At 35.7% G+C, this 25,474-nt stretch overlaps 1 protein-coding gene across 1 annotated transcript in view; it reads left to right on the top strand.

Moving 5' to 3' along the window:
* Positions 1 to 6: 6 nt before the first annotated feature.
* LOC110019229 (formin-like protein 6) overlaps positions 7 to 25,474 on the top strand; it is a 48,802-nt gene continuing 23,334 nt past the window's right edge. Inside the window, exons 1-14 of the mRNA XM_020716814.1 lie at positions 7 to 68; positions 3,927 to 4,627; positions 6,600 to 6,821; positions 6,899 to 8,778; positions 9,128 to 9,257; positions 9,638 to 9,710; positions 16,780 to 16,871; positions 17,018 to 17,059; positions 17,280 to 17,360; positions 17,434 to 17,484; positions 17,564 to 17,645; positions 21,846 to 21,940; positions 22,419 to 22,490; positions 22,567 to 22,683. Of these exons, the coding sequence (XP_020572473.1) occupies positions 3,983 to 4,627; positions 6,600 to 6,821; positions 6,899 to 8,778; positions 9,128 to 9,257; positions 9,638 to 9,710; positions 16,780 to 16,871; positions 17,018 to 17,059; positions 17,280 to 17,360; positions 17,434 to 17,484; positions 17,564 to 17,645; positions 21,846 to 21,940; positions 22,419 to 22,490; positions 22,567 to 22,683 (3,582 nt within the window). The 5' untranslated portion in view covers positions 7 to 68; positions 3,927 to 3,982. The remainder of the gene's footprint in view (positions 69 to 3,926; positions 4,628 to 6,599; positions 6,822 to 6,898; positions 8,779 to 9,127; positions 9,258 to 9,637; positions 9,711 to 16,779; positions 16,872 to 17,017; positions 17,060 to 17,279; positions 17,361 to 17,433; positions 17,485 to 17,563; positions 17,646 to 21,845; positions 21,941 to 22,418; positions 22,491 to 22,566; positions 22,684 to 25,474) is intronic.

The raw sequence follows: 25,474 nt of genomic DNA on the forward strand, positions 1-25,474 counted from the left end.
GCTCTTCCGGAAGTTCTTTTACCGAAAGCCGCCCGATGGCCTCCTCGAGATTTCCGAGAGGGTTTACGGTATGCCGTCTGTTTATTTAGTTTGCTTCGCATCGAGAATCTCTTATCAATAATCTATTTGTGGTTGTTTGAAAAACCTGTTTTTGCTGCTTTCAAGGGCGCTGCCGTTGTCAAATGTGATTAAACATGGAACTATAACTTGGTAGATAAGGTTTTATTGTAAGACTTCATTACATTGTTTGTTTGACTTCCCTCAATGAATCACCTTGGCCCACTTTGAGAGATCGTCAGTGTTCATGAGAATAAATCAATGCATTGAGTTAAGGCGGAAGATCTATAAGACTAATCATGTGAGTACCTTCACGGTAACCTTAGGGGTTGTTTGGTTGCAAGGAGGATTTAGTTTAAATAGGATTTAGTAAATTCTGTAAATCTGAATTTATGAAATCTTGAAGGGGTTAAATCTTGAAAACTGTTTGATATGTTAATAAGTAGATCATAATAAATGTAGAAAAATTGTTTGGCAACTTTAATTGGATTTATCTTCCTCTAGGCTCCAATTTCTCTAAATCCGGTAAATCTGTCTTCCATCAGGATTTATTAAGTCCTGGGTTCAAGATAAAAACGGAGAAAAACAATATTTAAGAACTTGTAGGATTTACGAACACCTTTTTTGTCGTTTAGCATGATTTAGCTTAAATACTGTATAAATCCTGCTTAAAATCGGCTACCAAACAACCCTTTAGTAAATCGTGTAAATTTAGATTTACTAAATCTTGACAACACTAGGATATGAAATTCGGAATTTAAGACAAAACTGAGAGGGATTGAGAAGAAACTAAATCTACTAAATTGTGGATTTAAAATTTACCTTTTTTTTTGTATTCATCACTATATAGCCCAACTCTTGAACAACCAAGAGACGACTTTAGGATGTAACTAGTTGGGCAGTTGATATAAAGTGTCTTTATGTATCTGACATTGGTGGTACTTTTTATCATGTTTAATGTAATATTTTACCATATTAAGCTAGTAATACCCCCATACATTTATTTTTTATTTTAACTTTTAGGTTGGATTATTAAGCATTGCACAACTATTCATGAATTTAGAGCATTATTAATTTGTTTTATTAGTCCAGGGCATCTCAACCAAATTTGTTTGAATGATCATTAGTTGTGTGTATCATTCATGGAGGCATACTATGCTACTTTTAAAACACGTGGAAAGCAACAAAATTATCCCTAAACAACGTGCCTTCTTTGAAGCGGGCAATGATAGCTTGCTTCCAACCATTCGTCCTGACGGTTACTTGATATGTGGTACTTTCTGGTAACGAAGAGCTTGTGGACTGCTATATTAAGAGATAGATCCGACATTTGTGTATGGCTCTAGGTGAAGTTTTTTTTGCTCTTAAGCAATAATGTTTTTTTTGTCTCATATATGAGATCACTACAAAAGGTCTCGAAGTTTATTGAAAATGGAACAACGACCACCTTTGCTACCATATTCAAGATTTTTAAAAGCTTATTTTGGATCGATGATCAACTCATCAAGGTCATCTTTAGATTTAGATTTTTAAAAGCTTCAACCCTCTCCTTTTCTAATCTATTGAAAATGACGAGCATGTCCATTTGTTCATGAGGAACTTGCTTTTTGATTAGTTTTCTTAGAGCGGGTGAGGAGTAGTGGGGAACCATATTAGTGTTGTTTCTTCATTGTGAACACTTACCTATTGTAATTGGTGAATGTTATGGGTTTTTTTTTCTCTTTCAATTTTTAGAAAATGATTCCACACTTGTCACAAATTTTCCTTGGAGCGACATAAAAGGTCTTGACTACTCTTTAATGCTTAAGGAGGAGGTTAATATTTTAGCATTAGCAAGTCGCACTACTACATTTGTTATGATTAATCAATACTTATTTGGAGGATCAAGACTTCTTCTGTTATTTTGAGAGGAATTGCCTGTTCATTCTCTTTTACGTTAAGCATCATAGTGCCTTCATCTTTTGTGTTGTTGTCAAGGTAAAGAACTCTTTTTTATTTATAGGAGAAGTATGCTTTGGCTTGTGCTTATCTTTCACATCCGAAGTTCTAGTTTTTTGGTTGTGTTGTGACAGGTTGATTTATTTTCTTAATGAAACAATGTGGCAAATCAAACGGTTAAATCAAATTAGCTCATTGGACCTATTATAAGAGCAAGAGTAAAGACCCAAGTTGGCATAAGTCTATTATCAAGAGCCCTTGTCAAAGCTCAAATTTGAAATTATTTAAATGCAATTTATAAACTAAACATCCATAGCCAAAGGAAGCCATTTAATCCACCAGGTGGATACCTGTCACTATCATAAAATGTTTATCCTTGTCTTATAATTTAATTTTTTGAATGTTTGCATATTGCCATTGATTCAATTTTCCTACATTGGTGGAACGTGGAAGGAATGATGCCATTATTAATGTAGCCATGCTATTTTGAGGAGTGATCTAAGAGTACATGAGTTAATCACATTTTCCTCTTTATAGAGCTTGTCATACTCAAGGGGGTAAAAGCCGAGACTCTAAAAGTGTCTTCTTTGTTCACTAAATCATTGGATAAACATCTTATGTTTGCTAAAATATTCAAAGTTGTGAGATAATGGAGTGTTAAAACTTACGTAAGATTGACAAAGAAGCTCGGTTCAGTCATGATCTAGTTCATTTGAATAGTTGCTCTGCATTGTGACAGAGTGATCAATTATATGCCCAGGAGGAGGTCGTCATTATATAAGGTGATTGCAAAATAATTTTGGCCTGTATAGTGTCCTTCATGATCTACTTAGCAAAGTATGCTTCTTAGAACTCATGTTTTTTTAAAGTTTTAATTTCTATATCTTGGATGAGGGCATCATAGATGCTTAATAGTGTTGGTAATTTGTGAATGTGAGCTATAATATTATAGTATACAGTTGCATGGGAAGACTTTTGGCATTTATTGGAATTTTTGGGCAGTATTTTATTGAAATGAATATAATTTCCCTTCTTTTTTTTTAAAAAATTTTTGTGGCGATCTATTTCCCAACTTAAAGAATTTTCTCTATTTTTTTTATCTTAAATGTTTCTTGTGATCAATTATAGCTCTAAATATAGTTTACTGCTCGTTAGATTGCAATGCAGTTTTTGTCGGCTATATTTTAAAAGAATATGGTAAGATAAAAAATCATATATCTTTTTTAGATTAAATTTCAAAAAATCCCCCCAACTAATCGTGTGTAGTTAATTTTTCTCAGAATATCATACTTCTCCAATTTTGTAGATCAACCTCACAAATTGATCCAAAGTGGTCCTTCTTATAGAATTGTGACACAAAGATGATTCCATTCAATCATCAACAATATAAAATTGATCCCAATTTACTCTCTTAGAGAAAATTTTGGATCTGTTTTGATTGACGGATTAAGTTGAAGAGTTGGAGCTAAATTGGCCTTGTAAAAATAGTTGATGGCCTGTTTGAAGTTTAAGCCAATCTTTTGTTTTTTGTTAGTGTATCGAATAGGAGCTTTTTGCTTGTGTTCTCCAGAGTGAATAGCTGGCAGATTGCAAATTCAATGATAAATTCAATAAATTTGAAGTTTAAGCCAATCTTTTTTTTTTTTTTTAGTGTATTGAATAGAAGCTTTTTGCTTGTGTTCTCCTAAGTAGCTAGCTGGCAGATTGCAAATTCAATGATAAATTCAATAAATTGGTCGATGCTTTATATTTTTGAAGAAGATCCTATCTATTGGAAAGTATGTGAAATTGCTTCAGTGAGAAATATGTAATAGTTACCATCTTTACTATTATAAGACTTCTAAAATGCCTGGCTTGTATTCTGCATTTGCTAACGAAATTAATCTTATAAATCACTATTGATGACTTATTGCTCCGCTGCTTCCCTGCAGTTTTTGATTGCTGTTTCACAACTGATGTCCTGGAAGACGATGAATATAAGGTCTATATGGGCGGCATTGTTTCTCAACTTCGCGACAGTTTCCCTGATTCCTCCTTCATGGTTTTTAACTTTCGGGAGGGAGAAAATGAGAGTTTTTTGACTGAGATTTTGTCTGAATATGACATGACTGTGATGGACTATCCCCGACAATATGAAGGCTGCCCGCTGCTTACCATGGAAATGATCCATCATTTTCTTAGGTCAAGCGAGAGTTGGCTCTCTTTGTCTCACCAGAACATTTTATTAATGCATTGTGAAATGGGTGGTTGGCCAGTCTTAGCATTCATGTTAGCCGGATTATTGATTTACAGAAAACAATATACAGGCGAGCAGAAAACACTTGACATGATCTACAAGCAGGCTCCACGGGAGCTGCTGCAGTTGCTATCACCTCTGAATCCTCTGCCTTCACAGATGAGATACTTGCAATACATCTCCAGGAGAAATGTTAGCGCCATATGGCCGCCTCTTGACAGGGCGCTTACTCTGGATTGCGTCATTCTTCGGTATATTCCTGACTTCGATGGATTTGGTGGGTGCCGGCCCCTATTTCGGATCTTCGGCCAAGATCCATTCATGGCAGATGATCGAACTCCTAAAGTTTTGTTTTCGATGCCTAAAAGAAGCAAAGCAATTCAGTTATATAGACAGGTAAACTTAGTATTGTAGTATTTTTTAGCTCATGCAATTTCTTCTACTGGCTGCAGTTATATATTGAAAAAAGTGTCACAATAGTCCCTGATGTTTTGCAAGTGTTAATTTAGCTCTCAGATTCTTTTAATATGGTCCAAAGTAGTGCCCAAGGAGAACTTTTTCAGCCTGAATTTAGAACCTGGGGACAAATTTGACAAATTTATAAACTCTATGTTCAATTACCCTCTCCCATAATTTTAAAGTATGACACATCAACTTAATTCCTCTATAATTTGCACACTCTTGTGCATCCCCTTTATTCTTAAAAATGGGGATCAAAATACTCTTCCTCCACTCCTCAGGCATCTTTTTAGTTTTTAAAATAATATTAAAGAGTTTAGTAAGCCAAGAAACTCCCAAATCTCCCAAATATTTCCACACTTCAATTGGGATATCATCAGGTCAATCTTTTTTGGAGTTTAAGCCAATCGGCAGATTGCAAATTCAATGATAAATTCAATAAATTTGAAGTTTAAGCCAATCTTTTTTTTTTTTTTAGTGTATTGAATAGAAGCTTTTTGCTTGTGTTCTCCTAAGTAGCTAGCTGGCAGATTGCAAATTCAATGATAAATTCAATAAATTTGAAGTTTAAGCCAATCTTTTTTTTTTTTTAGTGTATTGAATAGAAGCTTTTTGCTTGTGTTCTCCTAAGTAGCTAGCTGGCAGATTGCAAATTCAATGATAAATTCAATAAATTGGTCGATGCTTTATATTTTTGAAGAAGATCCTATCTATTGGAAAGTATGTGAAATTGCTTCAGTGAGAAATATGTAATAGTTACCATCTTTACTATTATAAGACTTCTAAAATGCCTGGCTTGTATTCTGCATTTGCTAACGAAATTAATCTTATAAATCACTATTGATGACTTATTGCTCCGCTGCTTCCCTGCAGTTTTTGATTGCTGTTTCACAACTGATGTCCTGGAAGACGATGAATATAAGGTCTATATGGGCGGCATTGTTTCTCAACTTCGCGACAGTTTCCCTGATTCCTCCTTCATGGTTTTTAACTTTCGGGAGGGAGAAAATGAGAGTTTTTTGACTGAGATTTTGTCTGAATATGACATGACTGTGATGGACTATCCCCGACAATATGAAGGCTGCCCGCTGCTTACCATGGAAATGATCCATCATTTTCTTAGGTCAAGCGAGAGTTGGCTCTCTTTGTCTCACCAGAACATTTTATTAATGCATTGTGAAATGGGTGGTTGGCCAGTCTTAGCATTCATGTTAGCCGGATTATTGATTTACAGAAAACAATATACAGGCGAGCAGAAAACACTTGACATGATCTACAAGCAGGCTCCACGGGAGCTGCTGCAGTTGCTATCACCTCTGAATCCTCTGCCTTCACAGATGAGATACTTGCAATACATCTCCAGGAGAAATGTTAGCGCCATATGGCCGCCTCTTGACAGGGCGCTTACTCTGGATTGCGTCATTCTTCGGTATATTCCTGACTTCGATGGATTTGGTGGGTGCCGGCCCCTATTTCGGATCTTCGGCCAAGATCCATTCATGGCAGATGATCTAACTCCTAAAGTTTTGTTTTCGATGCCTAAAAGAAGCAAAGCAATTCAGTTATATAGACAGGTAAACTTAGTATTGTAGTATTTTTTAGCTCATGCAATTTCTTCTACTGGCTGCAGTTATATATTGAAAAAAGTGTCACAATAGTCCCTGATGTTTTGCAAGTGTTAATTTAGCTCTCAGATTCTTTTAATATGGTCCAAAGTAGTGCCCAAGGAGAACTTTTTCAGCCTGAATTTAGAACCTGGGGACAAATTTGACAAATTTATAAACTCTGGACTAAAATGGCCCCATGTAAACAGTCAGGGGACCATTTTGGCACTTTATTCATTGTTTATTCTATACCTTAGTTCCTCTGACCTGTTGTGTAATATGACAACCATACTTTCCATCTGCAGGCAGACTGTGAACTTGTTAAGATTGACATTCATTGTCACATTCAGGGTGATGTTGTGCTCGAGTGCATTAACCTAGATGACGATCTTGAACGTGAAGTAATGATGTTCCGGGTTATGTTCAATACAGCTTTCATTCGATCAAATATTTTGATGCTTAATCGGGATGAAATTGACATTTTGTGGAATTCTAAGGACCACTTCTTAAAGAATTTCAGAGCTGAGGTATGTGAATTTTTATTTCTTAATTTTATTTTTTTTCCAAAATAGTTTTTTTGAGCTGATTCTTTTTTCTTTTTAAGGTTCTTTTTTCAGAAATGGATGCCTCTAATTCACACATCTTAGTTGAGCTTCCACATATTGGGGACAAAGATGGCCTGCCAATAGAGGCTTTTGCAAAAGTGCAGGAGATATTTAGTAATATGTCTTGGATGGACACAAATGGGGATGCTCCACAAACTGTTTCAAATAAAAAGCAAATTGCTGTTTCTTCACAAAATGAAAGTACTGAAATCACGCCTCAGATTTTGAGACCTGAGTTTTTTAAGGCGAAACTCATAACCAATGATGCTTATGATGTAATCACCAATTCATCATCTATTACTCCCATGAATAAATCTATTTCCCCGCCGAAACACCCTTCCGACACAGGTTTGATGAATCAAAAAGCTCATCCTACTCAACCTGGGAAAACTTCCCACTGCTTGGAATCATCTCAAGCAATTCCAGTTTCTTCGAGAAAATCATTACGAAGATCTCCAACACATGTTTCGAGATATCATAGTGCACCTTCAGCCCTGGGAACCCTAGGTATTACAGCCTTACTGCATGATCATGACGCCTTTGGAAGATCTGAAGTTTCTAATTCAATGTCTTTGCCCCCATCTGCTCCAACACTTTCAGCTGTTACGATTTCTGCCATGCCAGAGACTTATGAAGTCAGAACCGCTTCACCAACAGCATTATCACTAGAATTTCAAACCTTAAAGTTACTGCCAACACCATCTTCACCAGTTGCAGCTGCTACTAACTCTGCAGTTCTAACTCTGTTGCCTCTGTCACCATCTTCGTCCTCATCTTTTTCAGAAAGCCTTCCGAGAAATGATACAGTAGGTCCTATAATTGCAAACTCAGCTGTTTCTTTAACTACCAAAGCTCCTAGTATAACATTATCAACTTCAGGACAAACACCATCCTTGTTGCTTCCATCAATACCTCAATCAATTCCACCTCCACCTCCACCTCCACCTCATCCACTAATGTCAGCCTCAAGAAAGCCATCAGTCCCTTTAATAGTATCCCAAAAAACACTGGATATGGCTGAAACCATAGCCTCAAATCCTTCAATTTTCAATGCTTCTTTTCCAGTCAAGGAAAATGCTGTTTTGCCAGCGAAGTATGATGCTTCTTCACCAATCAAGGCCACAGCTACTTCACTAGTTAAGGGCAAAGCTTCTTCAGCACCACCACCTCCACCTCTGCCCCCCATTGGAATATCATCTTCACCTCTCTGTCCTAGTACTACTATATGTGCTCTCCCACCGCCACCGCCACCACCACCACCTCTGCCACCTACAGTTAGCATAAAAGGCATGCCATCTACAGCCTCTCCCCTTCCCCTTCCCCCTCCCCCTCCCCCTCTCCCTCCCCCTCTGTTGACAGTTAGCCAAAATGATATATCATCTACAACTTCACTTTCACAGCCTCTTCAACCTACATTAACAATTATAAAAAAAGACATGCCATCTACAGTTCCTTTGCCGCCTGCACCTCCTTCATACTATTCATCCAGCACCTTTCCACGTGCTTCAATAGTCAATATTGCTTCTGCACCTCCACCTCCACCTCTACCTTCATGTTCTCCACCGATGTCTTCAATGCTGGCCCCTCACCATCGTCATCCTTCGCAGAATTCTAATGGCCCTAATGTTCCAGCAGTGCCACCTCCAGCTCCTTTTAAGGGAATGAGCTTCTCTTCTGGATCTCTACCTCCTAGTGCAACGAGCACTCTACCTGGTGGTGTTAAAGGACGAAATTCGGTCCGCTCAACGAGCAATAACCATCGGAGTTTACAGTCGCCGGCAAAAAGGACTTCTCTAAAGCCATTGCATTGGGTTAAAGTGACAAGAGCAATGCAGGGAAGCTTATGGGCTGAGACCCAAAAAGCTGACGAAGCTTCAAAGTTTGTGGTTAAGCTTGTTATTCTTCTTGCCAATGACAATGCATTGGGGCATTTACATACATAGCACAAAATTCTAATGTATTTTCATATCTCACATCTAGACTTTCATATTTACACATAACACGCAAATCTTCAATATGACATAAAAAATAGCACTATTGCCACTTTTAAGAAGTGAATTACACATTTTCATGCATAGGTTTGAAGTACCAAAGTTTTATGTATGTAAATATAAAAGTTTAGGTGTGAGATATGTAAATACATAAGAATTGTGTGCTAGGTTTGTAAATTTTCCTGATTTCACTGCTGAATTGCTTGTACATGTATGTTTCTCTTCCCCTTCTTGTAGGGCTCCAGAGTTTGATATGTCTGAGCTAGAGAGTCTCTTCTCAGCAGCTGTTACAAATTCGGAGCAAGGTTCAGTTGATAAATCAAGTGGGCGTTTATCCCTTGGTCAAAAATCTGTCAGAGTTCAGCTGGTAATAATTCCTGTATTTGCAGTTAGTAGTTATTACAACCATTGTTCTATTACTTTGCTTTCCTGTATTTATGACTTTATTATCTTATAGCCCAAGGTTGAAAAAGGTGAAAACGACAGTTAAGGCCTCAAACCAAAATTTAAAAATAGAAAACATAAAATTTAAAAATAAATGAAAATAAAAACTTTAAAAATAAGAAATAATAAAAATGAAAGGAGAATTTACAAAATGGTAAATTATAGTCAAATCATTGAATACTGTAAAAATGTTTAAGTCATATTAAAAACATGAAAACTTAAAATACGGGCGGTACCTCAAAAAAATATCAAAACTGATTTTACTGCTGACTTTACTCTTTGTTAATTGATAATTTTTTGCAGATCGACCTTCGACGGGCCAATAACTGCGAAATTATGCTTACGAAGGTCAAGATACCGTTATCTGATTTTGCTGGTAAATTGTTCTTCTTTTTTTTTTTTTTTATTGGTTTCTTAATTAAATGTGTTATGCAATTCGATCTTCTAGTATTTTAGGTTGAATATGAGATCCCCTCTTTATCAGTCACATCTAGTAGTTGGGTGCTGCTAATATGTGGTGGATGATAAATTCTTAAGCAAACTGATTAGCATGATTTTTCCAATGTTGAAACGAGATGATGAAGCACACATAACTCTAAATGAAGGCAGTATCTGTGGGAAATCAGAGAACTAATTTTGAATTTCACTTACTTCTTTTAATTGATAATACAAGGTATTATATAGGAGATTACAAGTAGAAAAAACTAGAAAACTATTTCACTAATTCCCTTAATTTAAGGGATTACAAATTAATTCTAATTCCCTCAATTTAAGGGATTACCAATTAAATTTAATTCCCTTAATTAAGGGAATTAGAATTAATTCTCCCAATTTTATTTCCATCTCAGACACATCTCGACACTCCCCCTCAAGCTGAGAAATAGATGACTTCCATTTCCAGCTTGGATACAAGATCATGGAAACTTGAACTATTCAGCCCCTTTGTTAGAACATCGACTAATTGTCTTTCTGATGGAACATAGGACATACAAACTAATCCTTCATCCAGTTTTTCTTTGATGAAATGTCTATCAATTTCAATTGCTTTGTCTATCATGTTGTATAGGATTATGAGCTATATTAATAGCTGACTTGTTGTCACAGTAGAGCTTCAGTCACAGTAGAGTTGTCAAGGTCTCATCATCAAACTGAATGTTTTTAGTATATGCAATTGATTTTAAAATGATTCTAAGCATGAAGCTTTGCAAATTCTTTAATAGCTAGTTAATAGCCCTGAACTCTGATTCTGCAGATGACCTTGTCACTACATTTCTGCTTCTTGCTCCTTCATGTCACTAGGTTACCTCCAAGAAAAGTACAATATCCTGTAGTTGATCTTCTATCCACCAGGAGCCAGCATAGTCAGCGTCGGTGTAGGCTTCCAGAGTAAGAGTGTCATTCCTTTTGAACAAGATTCCTTTTCCCGGATTGCATTTCAAGTAATGCAGTACCCTGTAGGCAGCCTGAAGATGAGGTTCTCTTGGATCATGTATGACTGATAATTGACTGATCATACTTACAGAATATGCTATGTCTGGTCGAGTGTGAACAAGGTATATGAGTCTGTCAACCAATCTTTGGTACATTCTTTTATCCACAGCTGGTTCTTCTTTAGCTCCCCCAACTTATAGTTTGGATCTATTGGAGTAGAGATTGACTTACACCTAGTCTTCTATGTTTCTGCCAATAAATCAATCACGTACTTCTGCTGAGATATGAAGATCCCCTGTGTGGAATATGTCACCTCAAGACCGAGAAAGTACTTTAATTTCCCCAGTTCCTTTGTTTTAAATTCTTTTACTAGTCTCAGTTTCAATTCATGTTTCTCTTTCTCATCATTCCCAGTCACTATGATGTCGTCCACATAGACTAAAAGAACAGTCACTCTCCCTACAGCTGAATGTTTAATGAAAAGAGTGTGGTCACCTTGACTTTGTTTATACCCAGATTCCTTCATGACTCTTGCAAATCTGCCAAACCATGCTTTAGGAGATTGTTTTAACCCATAAATGACCTTTTTTAGCTTGCACACCTTATTACCTGTGTCCCCTTCAAATCTCAGAGGGATGTTCATGTAGATTTCCTTATTTAGGTCACCATGAAGTCACCATGAAGGAATGTATCATACTATAGCAGTTGCCAATTGAAGTGAGCAACCAATGATAACAGGATTCTCACAGTGTTCATTTTTGCAACTGGAGCAAAGGTTTCCTGACAATCCACCCCGTAAGTCTGAGTGTACCCTTTGACTACCAACCTTGCTTTATATCTTTCAAGGGATCCATCAGCCTTGTACTTCATTGTAAAAATCCACTTGCAATCAACAATGTTTTTTTTCCTTCGGTTTGTCAACGATCTCGCATATTTTATTCTTTTCTGATGCTCTCATTTTCTCTTTCATAGTGTCCCTCCATTCCCCTTTTGACAATGCCTCAGACACATTGTTAGGAATGACAATGGTGTTCAAACTCACAATGAATCTTTTGTGGGCTGGTGATAGGCGCTTGAGAGATACATAGTGAGATAGTTGCTAGAGTGGATTGGATTCTTGGACTTGTGTCAGTTCAGAAACGGCCTTTCTCCTTGAATACACTTGAGGAAATTTCGAGAAATCGTGAGTGACACTGGTTGGAGTAGGAGATGATAAGGGTTCAGGATCAGGTGACTCATATGTGATTGGTTCAGAGGACTCGATTTCAGCTGGAACAGGAGGACAGTTTGATTCAGATTCAACAACACGGGCTGACACATGTGGAAGGTCAAGGGTTTTAAGTTGTTCAAAGGGCTCACAAGTACTATCTTTCATCATGGAAATCTCCCCTGAGAGAGGACTTGGAAAAAAAGGGTTTATTTTCTGTGAAAATAACATCTGCAGAGATGTAAAATTTTCTGGTAGAGGGGTTGTAACATTTATATTACTTTTGAGTGGAGGAGTAACCCAGGAAAACACATTTGATGGCTCTGGGATCTAGCTTCCCTCTATGTTGTTTGTGGACATGAACAAAGGCAGTACACCCAAATACCCTGGGAGTGAGGCTATTTGAGTTTCTGAAAGAACGGCCTTTCTCCTTGAATACACTTGAGGAAATTTTGAGAAATCGTGAGTGACACTGGTTGGAGTAGGAGATGATAAGGGTTCAGGATCAGGTGACTCATATGTGATTGGTTCAGAGGACTCGATTTCAGCTGGAACAGGAGGACAGTTTGATTCAGATTCAACAACACGGGCTGACACATGTGGAAGGTCAAGGGTTTTAAGTTGTTCAAAGGGCTCACAGTTCAAAGGGTTTTAAGTGGTTCAAAGGGCTCACAAGTACTATCTTTCATCATGGAAATCTCCCCTGAGAGAGGACTTGGAAAAAAAGGGTTTATTTTCTGTGAAAATAACATCTGCAGAGATGTAAAATTTTCTGGTAGAGGGGTTGTAACATTTATATTACTTTTGAGTGGAGGAGTAACCCAGGAAAACACATTTGATGGCTCTGGGATCTAGCTTCCCTCTATGTTGTTTGTGGACATGAACAAAGGCAATACACCCAAATACCCTGGGAGTGAGGCCATTTGAGGTTCTGAAGTGAGGGTAGAAGCTATTTAGGACCTCTATGGGGCTTTTGTTTTCTAACACACGAGAGGGAAGACTATTGATCATATATGTGGCAGTAAGAACGGCTTCTCCCCAAAAGGACTTAGGAACATTCCCTTGAAATAGTAAGGCACGGGTGGTGTTGAGTAAATGACCATTCTTTCTTTTAGCTACCCCATTTTGTTGGGGTGTGTCCACACATGATGAGTCATGGATAATCCCCTGTGATTGAAAGTAAGGTGATAGAATTTGATTGAAGTAGTCTCTAGCATTGTCTGTCCTAAAGCCTTTTATTTTGACCCCAAATTGATTTTGAACCATTGAATGAAAATTATGTATAACAGTGCTAACATCAGATTTTTGTTTAAGAAGGGAGAGCCATGTAACCCGAGTGCAATCATCAATTAAGGATACAAACCAACAAGTCCCAGAAATATTAGGTATAGTAGAAGGACCCCATATGTCACTATGAATCAGGTGAAAAAGATGAGACTTCTTTTATTGCCAATAGAAAAAGATACACGGGTATGTTTTGCCAATTCACAAATGTCACGATGAAACTCAAAAATATCTAATCATTGGAATGAATGAGGAATCATTATATTTAGAACCCCAAAAGAGGGATGACCAAGACGTAAGTGATACAGCCAAATGACATCTTTGTTTGAGGAACTAAGGAAAGATGAAGACAATTTGCTCCTAATTTTCTGGGATGGTTCAAGGTGGTAAAGACCGCTCCTTTTCTTAGCAAGTCCAATCCTCCTCCTCGAGTCATGTTCCTGAAAAACACAATAAGAAGGGAAAAAACAGCATAACATTTGAGATCATGAGTCAATTTTTGGATGGACACAAAGCTTGTTGACAGTTTGAGTACATGACGAACCTTTTTTAAGGATAAGGCTAGGTATAATATGTATATCACCTATCCCTGCAACGGTAGCTAAAGAGCCATTGGTCATGATAATTTTTCTATTACTTGGACACGGGGTATAGGCGTGGAAGAGTTGAGATGTGGGGGCCATATGGTCAGTAGCACCGGAGTCTATGATCCAAGAGTTGATATAGAATCTGTCTAAGACATTCATGCAAACAATTTTACTCGAAAGAGCTATCGAACATGCTCCAGAAGGCTTCTCAAGAGATCCCAACAAGCTTATCAATTTCTCAATTTCTTCACTGATGTACCCTCTTATTGTTGAATTTTCCTCAATATTGGGTTGCTCTGCCATATGCGCTTGAGGCCTTTGTTGCCCGCCACGGTTGCCTCATTCTCGGCTTGGAGGTTTACCATTCAACTTCCAACACTTCTCCCTTGTATGCCTTGGTTTCTTGCAATAAGTACTCCACAAATTGTCTTTGTTCTCCTTCCCTTGGTTATCTCTACCCGAGTGTTTAAGCAGATCATTCTTCAACTTCTCCTGATTTGTTTTTGCTGCTAAGGCTGACCCATCCATAGTATGTGGTTCAAGCATGCCACTCTTCTGACTTTCTTCTGCTCGGATTAATGAGATTGTCTCTTCTAGAGACGGTGTATTCTCCTTGCCGAGGATTTGGATCCTAACCTGATCAAATTCAGCATTCAATCCTGCCAAAAAATCATATATCTTATCATTCTCAATGAACTTCTTCAAAATGACAACATCATCAGGGCATTTCATCTCAATTACTCGATAGTGATCCAGTTCCTGCCAAAGATTTTGCAACAGAGTTGCATACTCTGTGACAGATTTGTCTACTTGTTTGGTAGCTCCGATTTTTGCCTTGATTTCATACACAAGGGTAGTATCACAGGCCTTCGAGTATATGCAGTTGATATAGTCTCAGATTTCCTTTGCGGTATTCAAGAACATGCAAGTGTCACTGATCGTTGGGTCTATGGAATCCCATAGCCAGGACATAATCATGGAATCCTCCTCTTCCCATGTTGTAGAGGCTGAATCACTTTTCCTGGTCCGGTTCCAAGTACGTGATTAAGTCTCCCTTTGCCCTTTAGGTATGTGCAGACAATTTGGGACCATTTGAGATAGTTCTTCCCATTGAACCTGTTGGATGCCCGAATATTCTGCAACTCTCCAATTTTCTGAACAACATTGGATTCTTCGGAAGGGTTGGAATTGCTGGAGACAGTGGTTTCAGACATTGACATGGTGGAGAAGAGGAATTCACAGCAATTAAGGCTGGAATCAACGGCTGTAATCATTGACTGCAACGGTAAAAGAATCGCAGCAATTAAGACAGCGAATAAAAGAATCAGCATCTCGGGAGCGGCAAAGAAGCGGCTCAGCAGCAAAAGAATTCTCAGAGCGATCGCAAGATCTACTTCTTTATGCGCTTCTTGACTATCTTCCTCGTGAGCAGCGAAAAAGAATCAAATGGCTGCAAGCAACCCTAGAGGCGAATAGCGGAGGAGAGCCGAATGACCCTAAGAGGAAAGGATCGAATGACGACAACAGGCGGCGGTGTCCTCTAGGGTTTGAGCCCTGTCTCTGATACCATGTGGGAAATCAGAGAAATAATTTTGTATTTCACTTGCTTTTTGAATTGATAATACAAGGTATTATATAGGAGATTACAAGTAGAAAAAACTAGGAAACTATTTCACTAATTCCCTTAATTTAAGGGATTACAAATTAATTCTAATACCCTCAATTTAAGGGATTACCAATTAATTCTAATTCCCTTAATTAAGGGAATTAGAATTAATTCTCTCAATCTTATTTCCATCTCAGACATATCTCGACAGTATCCATATTTTTTTTACTGTGCACATCAAATCTATCGTATTTTTTAGTTAAATTTCATGTACTTTGTTTGGCGAATGCAATTTAAAAACATCTAATAGGTTATTTGGTCTGCTGTAAACTTTTTGCTGTGGACTAAACACTTGGCTTCATCTACTATGATAATTTTGTGTTTGTGAAGCCAGTTTGGTAATTGATTGTTGACACAATATAAATGTAAGACACACACACACACACACACACACACACACACACACATATATATATATTACTTATCTATTACTGCAGCATTATAATTGCTATTTCATTTGTTTTCTTTGCTTTTCCTTACCTATGATTGCATTTATGATTGTAAATATGAAAGGGGGTGATTGTTTGTGCTTCATTTGCATGTGTGCACTGGCATAGATGAATGGATGTGTTTATATTTGTCCCAATATGGTTATCCATTTTGAACATATTTATGTTTATATGTATAGCTATTGATATGCATGTTCACCTTTTGATAATCATTATGCATATATCTAGACATGTTGTATTTTATTTTTTCTTATTTTCATTTCTCTTTTTAAAGTTGTTTGGTGCATCAAAGTTATTTTTATTATTTAGGGAACTTACATACATGACACAATTTTTATTTATTCACATATTTCACACCTAATCTTTCATATTTATAGACATAGCACTTTGGTGCTTTAAACCTATACATAAGGAGTATTTCACTTTTGAAAAGAGATAATAGTGCTATTTTTTTGTGATAGTAAAGGTTTGAGTGCTGTGTGTGAATATGAAAGTTAGGTATGAGATATGTAAATACATAAAAATTGTGTGCTATGTTTGTAAATTCCCCTATTATTTATTGGTTAACTCCTTTCTATCGTTTTTTTAGTTGATTTTCTTAATAATAGGAAATAAACTAGCATTTTCACAGAGTCTATTAAGAAAATAAACTAGCATTTTCACAGAGTCTTGATTCTACTCCTTATCATGTGTGAACACTCGAAACCACAGAAAAAACATGGGATCTCATGTAAGATGAATCATGGCACTTCTTTCAATCTAAAGTTTCAATCTAAAGCTTATATTTGATATTTGTTTTTTTTTTTTTCTACAGAGTTCAGTACTTGCGCTGGATGAGTCTGTTTTAGATGTTGACCAGGTTGAGAACCTCATAAAGTTCTGCCCAAACAAGGAGGAAATGGACTTATTAAAAGCAAGTGCTTAATATAAGCTATTTAATAGTCAATCAAATTCTGTTAGTTACTGTTGATTTTGACACTCTTTTTTATACATTTTGGCACTCATTCACTTTGTTGTGCTTTTTTTTTTTCTCTGACAAATTTCTCTTGAATTTTTCAGAATTTCAATGGAGACAAAAAACGCTTAGGAAAATGTGAACAGGCTAGTAAATATATTCTTTTACTGGACTCCATCTTCCTTCTAAGTTATTTTTATCATTTCAGACACTCTAATTTCTTGAATGCTTAAAACATTTAATTTTTCATTATGATTTTGACAGGTTATAATACTGGTTCATCTGATGCTTTCTGTCAAAATTTTTATGTTGCTTTATTTGGTGTGCTTAAACTAGAATCTTATGAAACGTCTCTGCTATGATCAGTACTTTTTGGAGTTGATGAAAGTCCCACGGGTGGAATCAAAGCTCAGAGTCTTTTCTTTTAAAATCCAGTTCCGTTCACAGGTTAGGAATAATATTTTGATTTGCGCTTAGTTTCAACTTATTGGTTACATATTTTTCTTTAATATATTTACAGGTTTCCGAGCTTACTGTGAACTTAAACATTGTTAATTCTGCATCTCAGGAGGTATAAATTACATGCCATTTTGCAATGCAATTTGTTCTTTTGAAGGATCTCTTACCTGGAATTTCCTTTTCATTATCAGATCAGAAATTCAGCCAGATTGAAAAGAGTAATGCAAACAATTCTTTCTCTGGGAAATGCATTAAATCAGGGTACTGCTCGAGGTCAGTCAATTGCCAAGCATGTGTCTCTTGCAGTGGTAACATGACATCTTTTTTTAAATTTATACCTGATTCATATACCAATTTATTTTCTATCTTTTAATCTATTGTATATTAGATGCACGGATTTGAATTTTTGAACTCAATTTATGAGGTAGTTATACCATACTGTAATCACTAATGAATTAGAGCATCAAATTTGTAATTTTTATGATAATTCATGAACATAAAATTAGCAATATTTTAATTGTGTTTTTTGAATCGTCTTCTTCTTTGCATAACTTTACATTCAGAACTATTGTGCTCAGTGGTTCATAATATTGCTTGTACTTTTTTGCATTGTGACTGTGTCAGGTTTGTTCAGTTTACATTGGTTACATACAACTCTTCTGTCATTGGTATATTTTTCATTATTAGTTTAAGAATATGTTATTTACATTGCAATTCTTAGGATTTTTTTTTTCCTTTTTTAACTTGATGAAATAAGGCATAACAATATAACGTTGTGCTTTTTGTGCATTCAAAGAATTTGGCAATGATGTTTGTGCAAAAGAATAACATTTTGCCATATTTATTTTACTCTCTTTACTAATTATATATGATCATTTTTATCATCAATAGTAACATTAGCATTATCCTAGTAATTTATGTCACCTTTATAAATCATTGTTCACATTTAGTGTCCATTTGGGACAGCTTATAAGTGCGGGCGCCGTTTTCAAAACGCTGCCGTACTGTTTGGTTCGCGTGTTTCATCAGCTTATCCAAAACTGTGTTTGAGTTTTTAGACTAAACGCAGGCTGCGGGTTGACCCCTGCGGTCGGTTTGCGGGTCGCGTTTCAGGATAAGTTGAGCAACTTATCCTGTTGCTTATCCTGAAACGCACAAGCTGCCCCAAATGGACCCTTAGTTTTATGAGTGTTTAATAGTAAATTTTATTTTTGGCGTTTACATGTATTTTTTGCACTTATATTAATATTACCTCTAGTTTACCAATTCTCCTTTCTAAGTCCACATTAATGTTATTTACTCACCTTATGGATAGGGCTGCAAATAATTAAATACACATAATAAGCTATTCATGGTTCTACTTGATTAAAGCACATTCATGATTGTTTATTTAATTAATTAAAGAATTTTAAACATTTTCATAAATACTTGTTTGATAAATAAATAAGTTTGAATAGCTTGGTGTTTGATTTGTTATGATCATTAATAATTTCGTTTAAAGCTATGAACAAGTTTGTTAAAAAACTCAATTCAGGTTGATAGTATGCTCATTAGATGCAATTATAATTTTATTTATTATTTTGTTCTGTGAGGATCTTATTCATCTCTATATTGGATGTTTTATTCTTGAATACCAACTATTTGTGTAATTGTTTTAATTATTTGTTTATTTACTATTTTATTCAATTTAGAACTCATTTTTAAACTCAATAGATTACTCAATAAACGGCTTGCAAGACTTTTTCAGTTAACTAGCAATCTGCTTGTTAGTATACTCTATAAGGCTCGTTTGATTAGCTAAAAATCTAAACTTGAACCAAGCTCAACTAGTTATAATTTTAAGTGTAATGAGCTTGAACACTACTACTAATAGATGAATCAAGCTCCAGCTTGAACAACGTTTTAGTATATGAGCTCAAGCAAGCTCCTCCTCGACTCAACTCAATTCATTTGCATCCCTACTTGTTAGTTTATTTTCTGCCACTTATATACATGCCTAGACCACTTAATTTTATGTTTCAGTTTTTTATTTTCAATACGTTCAATTCCCACATCTTTAATATGATCGTTTCTTCATTTATCTTTCTTAGATTTGTCACACATCCATATTATCTTTATTATAATGAATTTTGTATTATAGTATTCTAATTATATTCTTTTAAATTTTTCTTTAGTCATTCATACTATTCTCCTACCTTATTAGGCTCAAAGTTTGCTCTCCATTTTTACCACAAAGTCTTAACTTTACAGGTCCTAAAATTTTCTTAATTCATATTCTTAGGTATAATTAGTCTAAGGTTTAAAAGATATTTAAACATATCATACTCAGACATTTATTATTTAATGCTAATAGAACAAAAAATTATCAATTACACGCATATTACATTTTTATATCATACACAGATCTTTATTCTACTATTTTTAAGCCTTTTATCTTCTATATCATTCCTCAACTGTTCCAAATACCAGATGATTACTCTGTAGATGCTTCACCTATTAATATTATGTCGTATGTAAATAGTACAGACACCAAGATACATCACTTGCTATATTCTTTGTTAACATCTCAATAATTTATCCTAAGGGTATGGATTCCTTATGATCCTTGGTGGAATTTTACTTTGATTGATTTTTTTTTATTGTTCCTTAATGATTTTTTTATGGTAGCTAATGTTTATCAAATCAACTATGAAGATTCTTAAATATATTTTTTAATTCTTTATTTCGATTCCCATGGAACTTTATTATATGAACCATAAATTTGTTTATCCAATATAAAATCCTTTGTTTAGTCTTGTTATCATATTCTACCAACTATGGACCAATGTGCTAAGTCAACATCATTTTGGAGGTCAACTTTAGAGTCTAAAGTCTTTTGTTTGAGTAGATCTAAAATTTAATACATGAAAAGTCATTTTAGTAGTAGTAGATCTATCGACTGAGTTGTAACAATGGGTGATTAAGTCGTTGAAATGAGTGAATGTTTTAGATAGCTTGGGTTTATTGTTCAAAGTGACGGTGACATAGATGCAAATGTTATTAGTTGAATTCAAGTTGGATGGTTGAAGTGGAGGATTATATCGGGCCATTGTGTGATTGAAAAGTACTGCTTTGACTTAAAAGAAAATTTTAGAAGATGGTGGTGAAACCCGCTATGCTTGATGGTGCAGAATGTTAGCCTATAAAATAGAAGCATAAAACTAAGTGTTCTTGAGATGAGAATGCCTAAGTGGATGAATGTCTTTACACTTAAAGACAAAATGCGACATGAATATATCCATGAAAGGATTGGCGTTGCTCCAGTGGCAGGCAAGGTTGGAGAGAGTCATCTTAGATGGTTTGGTTACATTAAACTTTGACTATCTAATGATCTATTTCGGAGGGTAGATGTTTTGAATTTGACTTAGGTTAGGAATTGAATAGACTTGCCTATTGTATAAAAAATAATGTTAATCAATTAGACTTAAATGAAGTTATGAGTATATGACACTCAATAGGACGTAATTAAGAAAAATGATTCATGTAGCCCACCACCACTTAGTGGGATAAAGGCTTGTTGTTGTTGTTGTTGAGTGATCAGTAGAAACTTGGCATGGACGTTTTATGTCGATAGTAGGCATTATATCGATGCATGCTATTGTTTAAGACATTATGCTATATTTGCATATTATATATTTTATATTATTCAATATTGGTTTGGCCTCTTAATGCCCCACGTGGCTTATTTTCGGAGCTTGGGTAAAGTCTCCCAGTGTAAAAACAGAGGCACCTTGCAATCCTGTTGTTTTTCTTTCCTCACTGTTTCCAACTGTAGGGCTGTTTCAGTTTGTCAGGTCAAAGTGTTGCTATGTTATATTCATTTGTTTTCATGATCTTACAACACACTCAATCTTTTTAATGTCTTCTGATTGATTTCATTGTTTCGTGTTCAATCTCTTTGTCCTTAACCATGATTTGTGGCTTACAAGTGTGTTTTAAAGATATCTATGTAAAATAATGCATGTTTAACCTAATATCTTTAATATCTCAGCCCAAAAGCCTACTTTTTCGGATTTTATTAACTTTAAAGTTTCTCATTGTTGTTAATGTTCCAAGTGTTCATTCCAAGCTAACACCTTTCAATTGCTAAAATATTACTACATGCATTATTGTAAATTTGTACATGTTTGCTAACATATCTTAGCATTCTGATTTACCTAACAGTTTTTGAACATATTCAGGTCTTTGAACTTATTTTCTTTGATTCCATAACATTGTGCCATTCTCTTTAATCACTTGTTTTTTTTTCATTACCTGAAAACATCCTTGTTTATTTCAAAATTACAAGAATCTTTCTTATTTGAAATTCTCCTAGGAGACATGCATTAATCTTGTTAATAGGCATACTTTGTAGTTCTTCTGATGTTATATATTGAAGTCATTTTTCCATACATTCTCTTGAATTTCAGTAGGATTTTCATTTTATTTATCCAGGTTCTGCAATTGGGTTCCGATTGGATAGCCTTCTCAAACTGACTGATACACGTGCACGAAACAATAAGATGACACTGATGCATTACTTATGCAAGGTTGCCTTTTTTTTTTCTTTTGAAGTAAATGCATGCTTTAGCTTTACATCGCTATGATATGCGCTTTTATCTTCTAGTTAGAATGTAAAATCTTAGGTTTTTTTTTTTTTTGGAAGATTTACTTACATACCACTCAATTTCCCTATGTATTTATGCCTAGCACCTAAGCTTCAATATTGTACATGTACGCCTACCACTCAATTTCCCTATGTATTTATGCCTAGCACTTAAGCTTCAATATTGTACATGTACTTTACCTATGCATAAAATGGTGTATTTCACTTTTTAAAATAGTGGTATTTTTTATGTGATAAGAATGATTTGGGTGCTATAAATGTAAAAAGTAAAATTTAGGAGCTAGGAATTGGGTGCTATGTATGTAAATGCCTGTTTTTTTGCCATGTTTATTGATCTACCTTATTTGTATTTTCTTTAGAAGCTTTTTTTTTTCATGCATTTTCTTACCCTTATTCTCTAGGTTATTGCTGAAAAGCTCCCAGAGCTTCTTGATTTTCACAAGGATCTTGTTAGCCTGGAAGTTGCTTCTAAGGTATATTGATTTTGCAAGATTATTTTTTTGTTTGTATAATCGGTAAATAACCAATGGAAAGACCGACTTTTTGCAGATTCAGTTAAAAGCTTTAGCAGAAGAAATGCAGGCCATAAGCAAAGGGCTTGAGAAAGTCGAACAAGAATTGATGACATCGGAAAATGATGGTCCTATATCAGAGACCTTTCGTAAGGTAAGTGGCCATATAAATAGCTCTAATGTACTTGGTGAATCTTTATTGTTGCATATTTTGTTGGGTGGAAATTCTGGAAATGAAACAAGTAGGTCTCTACTATTTTTTAATTTGATTATTTTTTTCATTATAAAATGCTAAAGAAAAATTTTCCGGGTCTTGTTTTGTTGGAAATAATTGAATGGGTGCTAGAAAGAATTTTAATGTAATATTTTCTGAGTTAGGATTTATTTCAAAATTCAATTTAAATTTTTGAAATTTGACCAAAATTTTTTACTCTCATATAGATATTTGTGAATTGTGATGTGGTTAATAAGGATCTTATTGTTTGGCCATTCAGCCAATTCAGACCTGACATAATCCAAGTAGTCAAACTGGATTATATATAAGTTGAGCATGACCAATTTTCAAGCGATTTATGCCCAATTTTATTTCACATTGAATTTTGGAGTTTTAATTCAACTTTTTATTAGATTAAATGATAACGGAGTTAATCCATATCACAACAGAAAAACAAATATTATTATTTAAGTAAATAAGCGGTTTCAAGATCATAACGAAAAGGAAATACAACAACAAATATACAGTAATAGCAAACTCAATGAAAGCGGATCCCAAGAGTGGTGACCAGTTAAAGAGGTTGTAATTTGGTCGTGGGTGCAACCGGGAAAGAAAGGGGAGTGTTGGTCGGCAGTTAGAGAAGGTTGGGGTGTTTTGAACTGTGGTGTGGGGGTTGTATGAGCTGGGGTAATGATCAAGTGGCAGGTATCTTGTTCGACAAGGCTGGAACAACAGCTATAGTGCGGGGGAAGGGATTCCATGAGGTTGGGACAACTGAGAGGTGGCAGGAAAGGGTTCGGTTGGGTGCTGGAAGGCGACAACGAGAGATGGCAGCAAGGTGGGAGGAAGCTAGGTGGGAGGTGGTTGTAGGAAAACTATGAGAGTGTTTGTAGAGTGGCTGTAGACGAAGGACAAAGGGCGATGGGCTGCGGGACAGCTAAGGGAGTGTTGTCCGGAGGCTGGCTGGAAAGGGATTTCGTAGAAGTTGAATGGGATAAATATTCCCGCGGGATATAACTACAACCGGAACACCACTTGAACTCTTAGAGAAGGTCACCACCTCTGACGTGAGCCGGAGCACCACTCGTTGTCAAATACAGCCCTAGAAGGGGAAAACTGGCACCGGCTGCTGTATTGATGAAATGTGGAAGTCAAAAATTGACCTCTAGTCAAAGCAAATAATAGCCGTATATAATGAGGAATTGTAGATAAAATAAGTAGGGAATAGAAATAAAAAGGTGATGGAAAAGGAAAGAGGTAAACAAGGAAAGTGCTACCTAAATGCATCTCAAAAAGCAAAGTTCGAAAGAAAACGTCATCCAGGAAATCCGAGAAAAAACGAAAAACTCGAGAAAAATCAACGAAAAAAGCTAAGTAAATGAAAATCCTCAAAACTTCTGCGAAAATCCCAAAAAAAAGGAAAAGTAACACGAGTGCCCTGTTCCAAAGCTTCGATAAAGCAAAAAAAGTAGATAAAATAAGTAGGGAATAGAAATAAAAAGGTGATGGAAAAGGAAAGAGGTAAACAAGGAAAGTGCTAGAAAAGGAAGGGCTAGACTAGGCAAGGAATCAAATAGGAAAAAGGGGGTAGAAGGTGACCGCGGTACCATAGCTGTTTCAGTACCCTGTCCATAGTACTGTAGTAGCTACAGTGCCGCGCCCCAATAAGCTCCTGCGTCATTAAGTTTGTGAAATGGCTGCATAATTTTCTTGAGTTGGGACCCACTCTAATACTCATCTTGATTTTTACTCTTTCCTTCCTCATCTACTGCCATCTTATTTATTCATTGGATCTCTACTTTTTACTCATAAATTTGTGAACTATTATAATTATTTAGTAATTATTATCTTGTCTTCTTGTAAATCGGCGGACTAATGTAATTCTTTTTCCTTGATTTTGCATGTTTCCTGTGTGAAACTATGCTGGGATTGTGTAATTATTACGAAATGTTAGAATGAAATACTCGGACCAATTATTATGAAATACTCAGACCAATTATGTATTATCTTGGCATTTTCTTTATATTTTCATGACTTCAGTTTTCACTGCTGAATCATCACAATCTTGTCGTTTTCAGTATTGTACTTGATTCTTTTTATCCTATTTTTCTGTAACTGCAGCCTTTATAGCTACGTTGTCACAAACATTTTACATTGTTACAGCCTTTGTCGTTGCATTGTCTGGTATAGTTTCCAATTTTATAGCCTGCATCGGTTTATTATTATATTCCTTTTCTTCTCTAGTTTTTCATGTGATTAGAATCACAGTTTCTTTATACATGAACAACAATAATAATGCCCATATACCCTTGATCATACGTTCTTTTGTAATTAAAGGATGCAATTTATATCCAACGGGAGAGTTGTAAAAGATTCATTATTGGAAAGAATTATTTAATGTGATCACGCTTAATTCACCAATTCGTAAGGCGAAAAAGAAATTCAAGTCACAGAGAGCCAAAAACTGCCTCTAGATCACTTGAAAAACTTCTACAAGTACTTGTACTCTAGCATTCTTTGTTCAACAACTTACAGTTATACTCATGCAACCCACTTGAACTAGTAGTTGGGTGCTTGTCTCTGTCGGCGCTAAAAGGGGGAAAGTTAAAAATTTGATGGGTGATTTGTTCAAAAGTTGTCCGTAAGAAGTTGTCGGGCGCTGGAAGTGAAGTCCCGTCTCCCACTCCGGAAGGACGTTTTAATTTACATATATATATATGTATATATATAT

The sequence above is a fragment of the Phalaenopsis equestris genome, unplaced genomic scaffold (genome assembly GCF_001263595.1).
Source record: "Phalaenopsis equestris unplaced genomic scaffold, ASM126359v1 Scaffold000054, whole genome shotgun sequence".
NCBI classification, from domain to species: domain Eukaryota; kingdom Viridiplantae; phylum Streptophyta; class Magnoliopsida; order Asparagales; family Orchidaceae; genus Phalaenopsis; species Phalaenopsis equestris.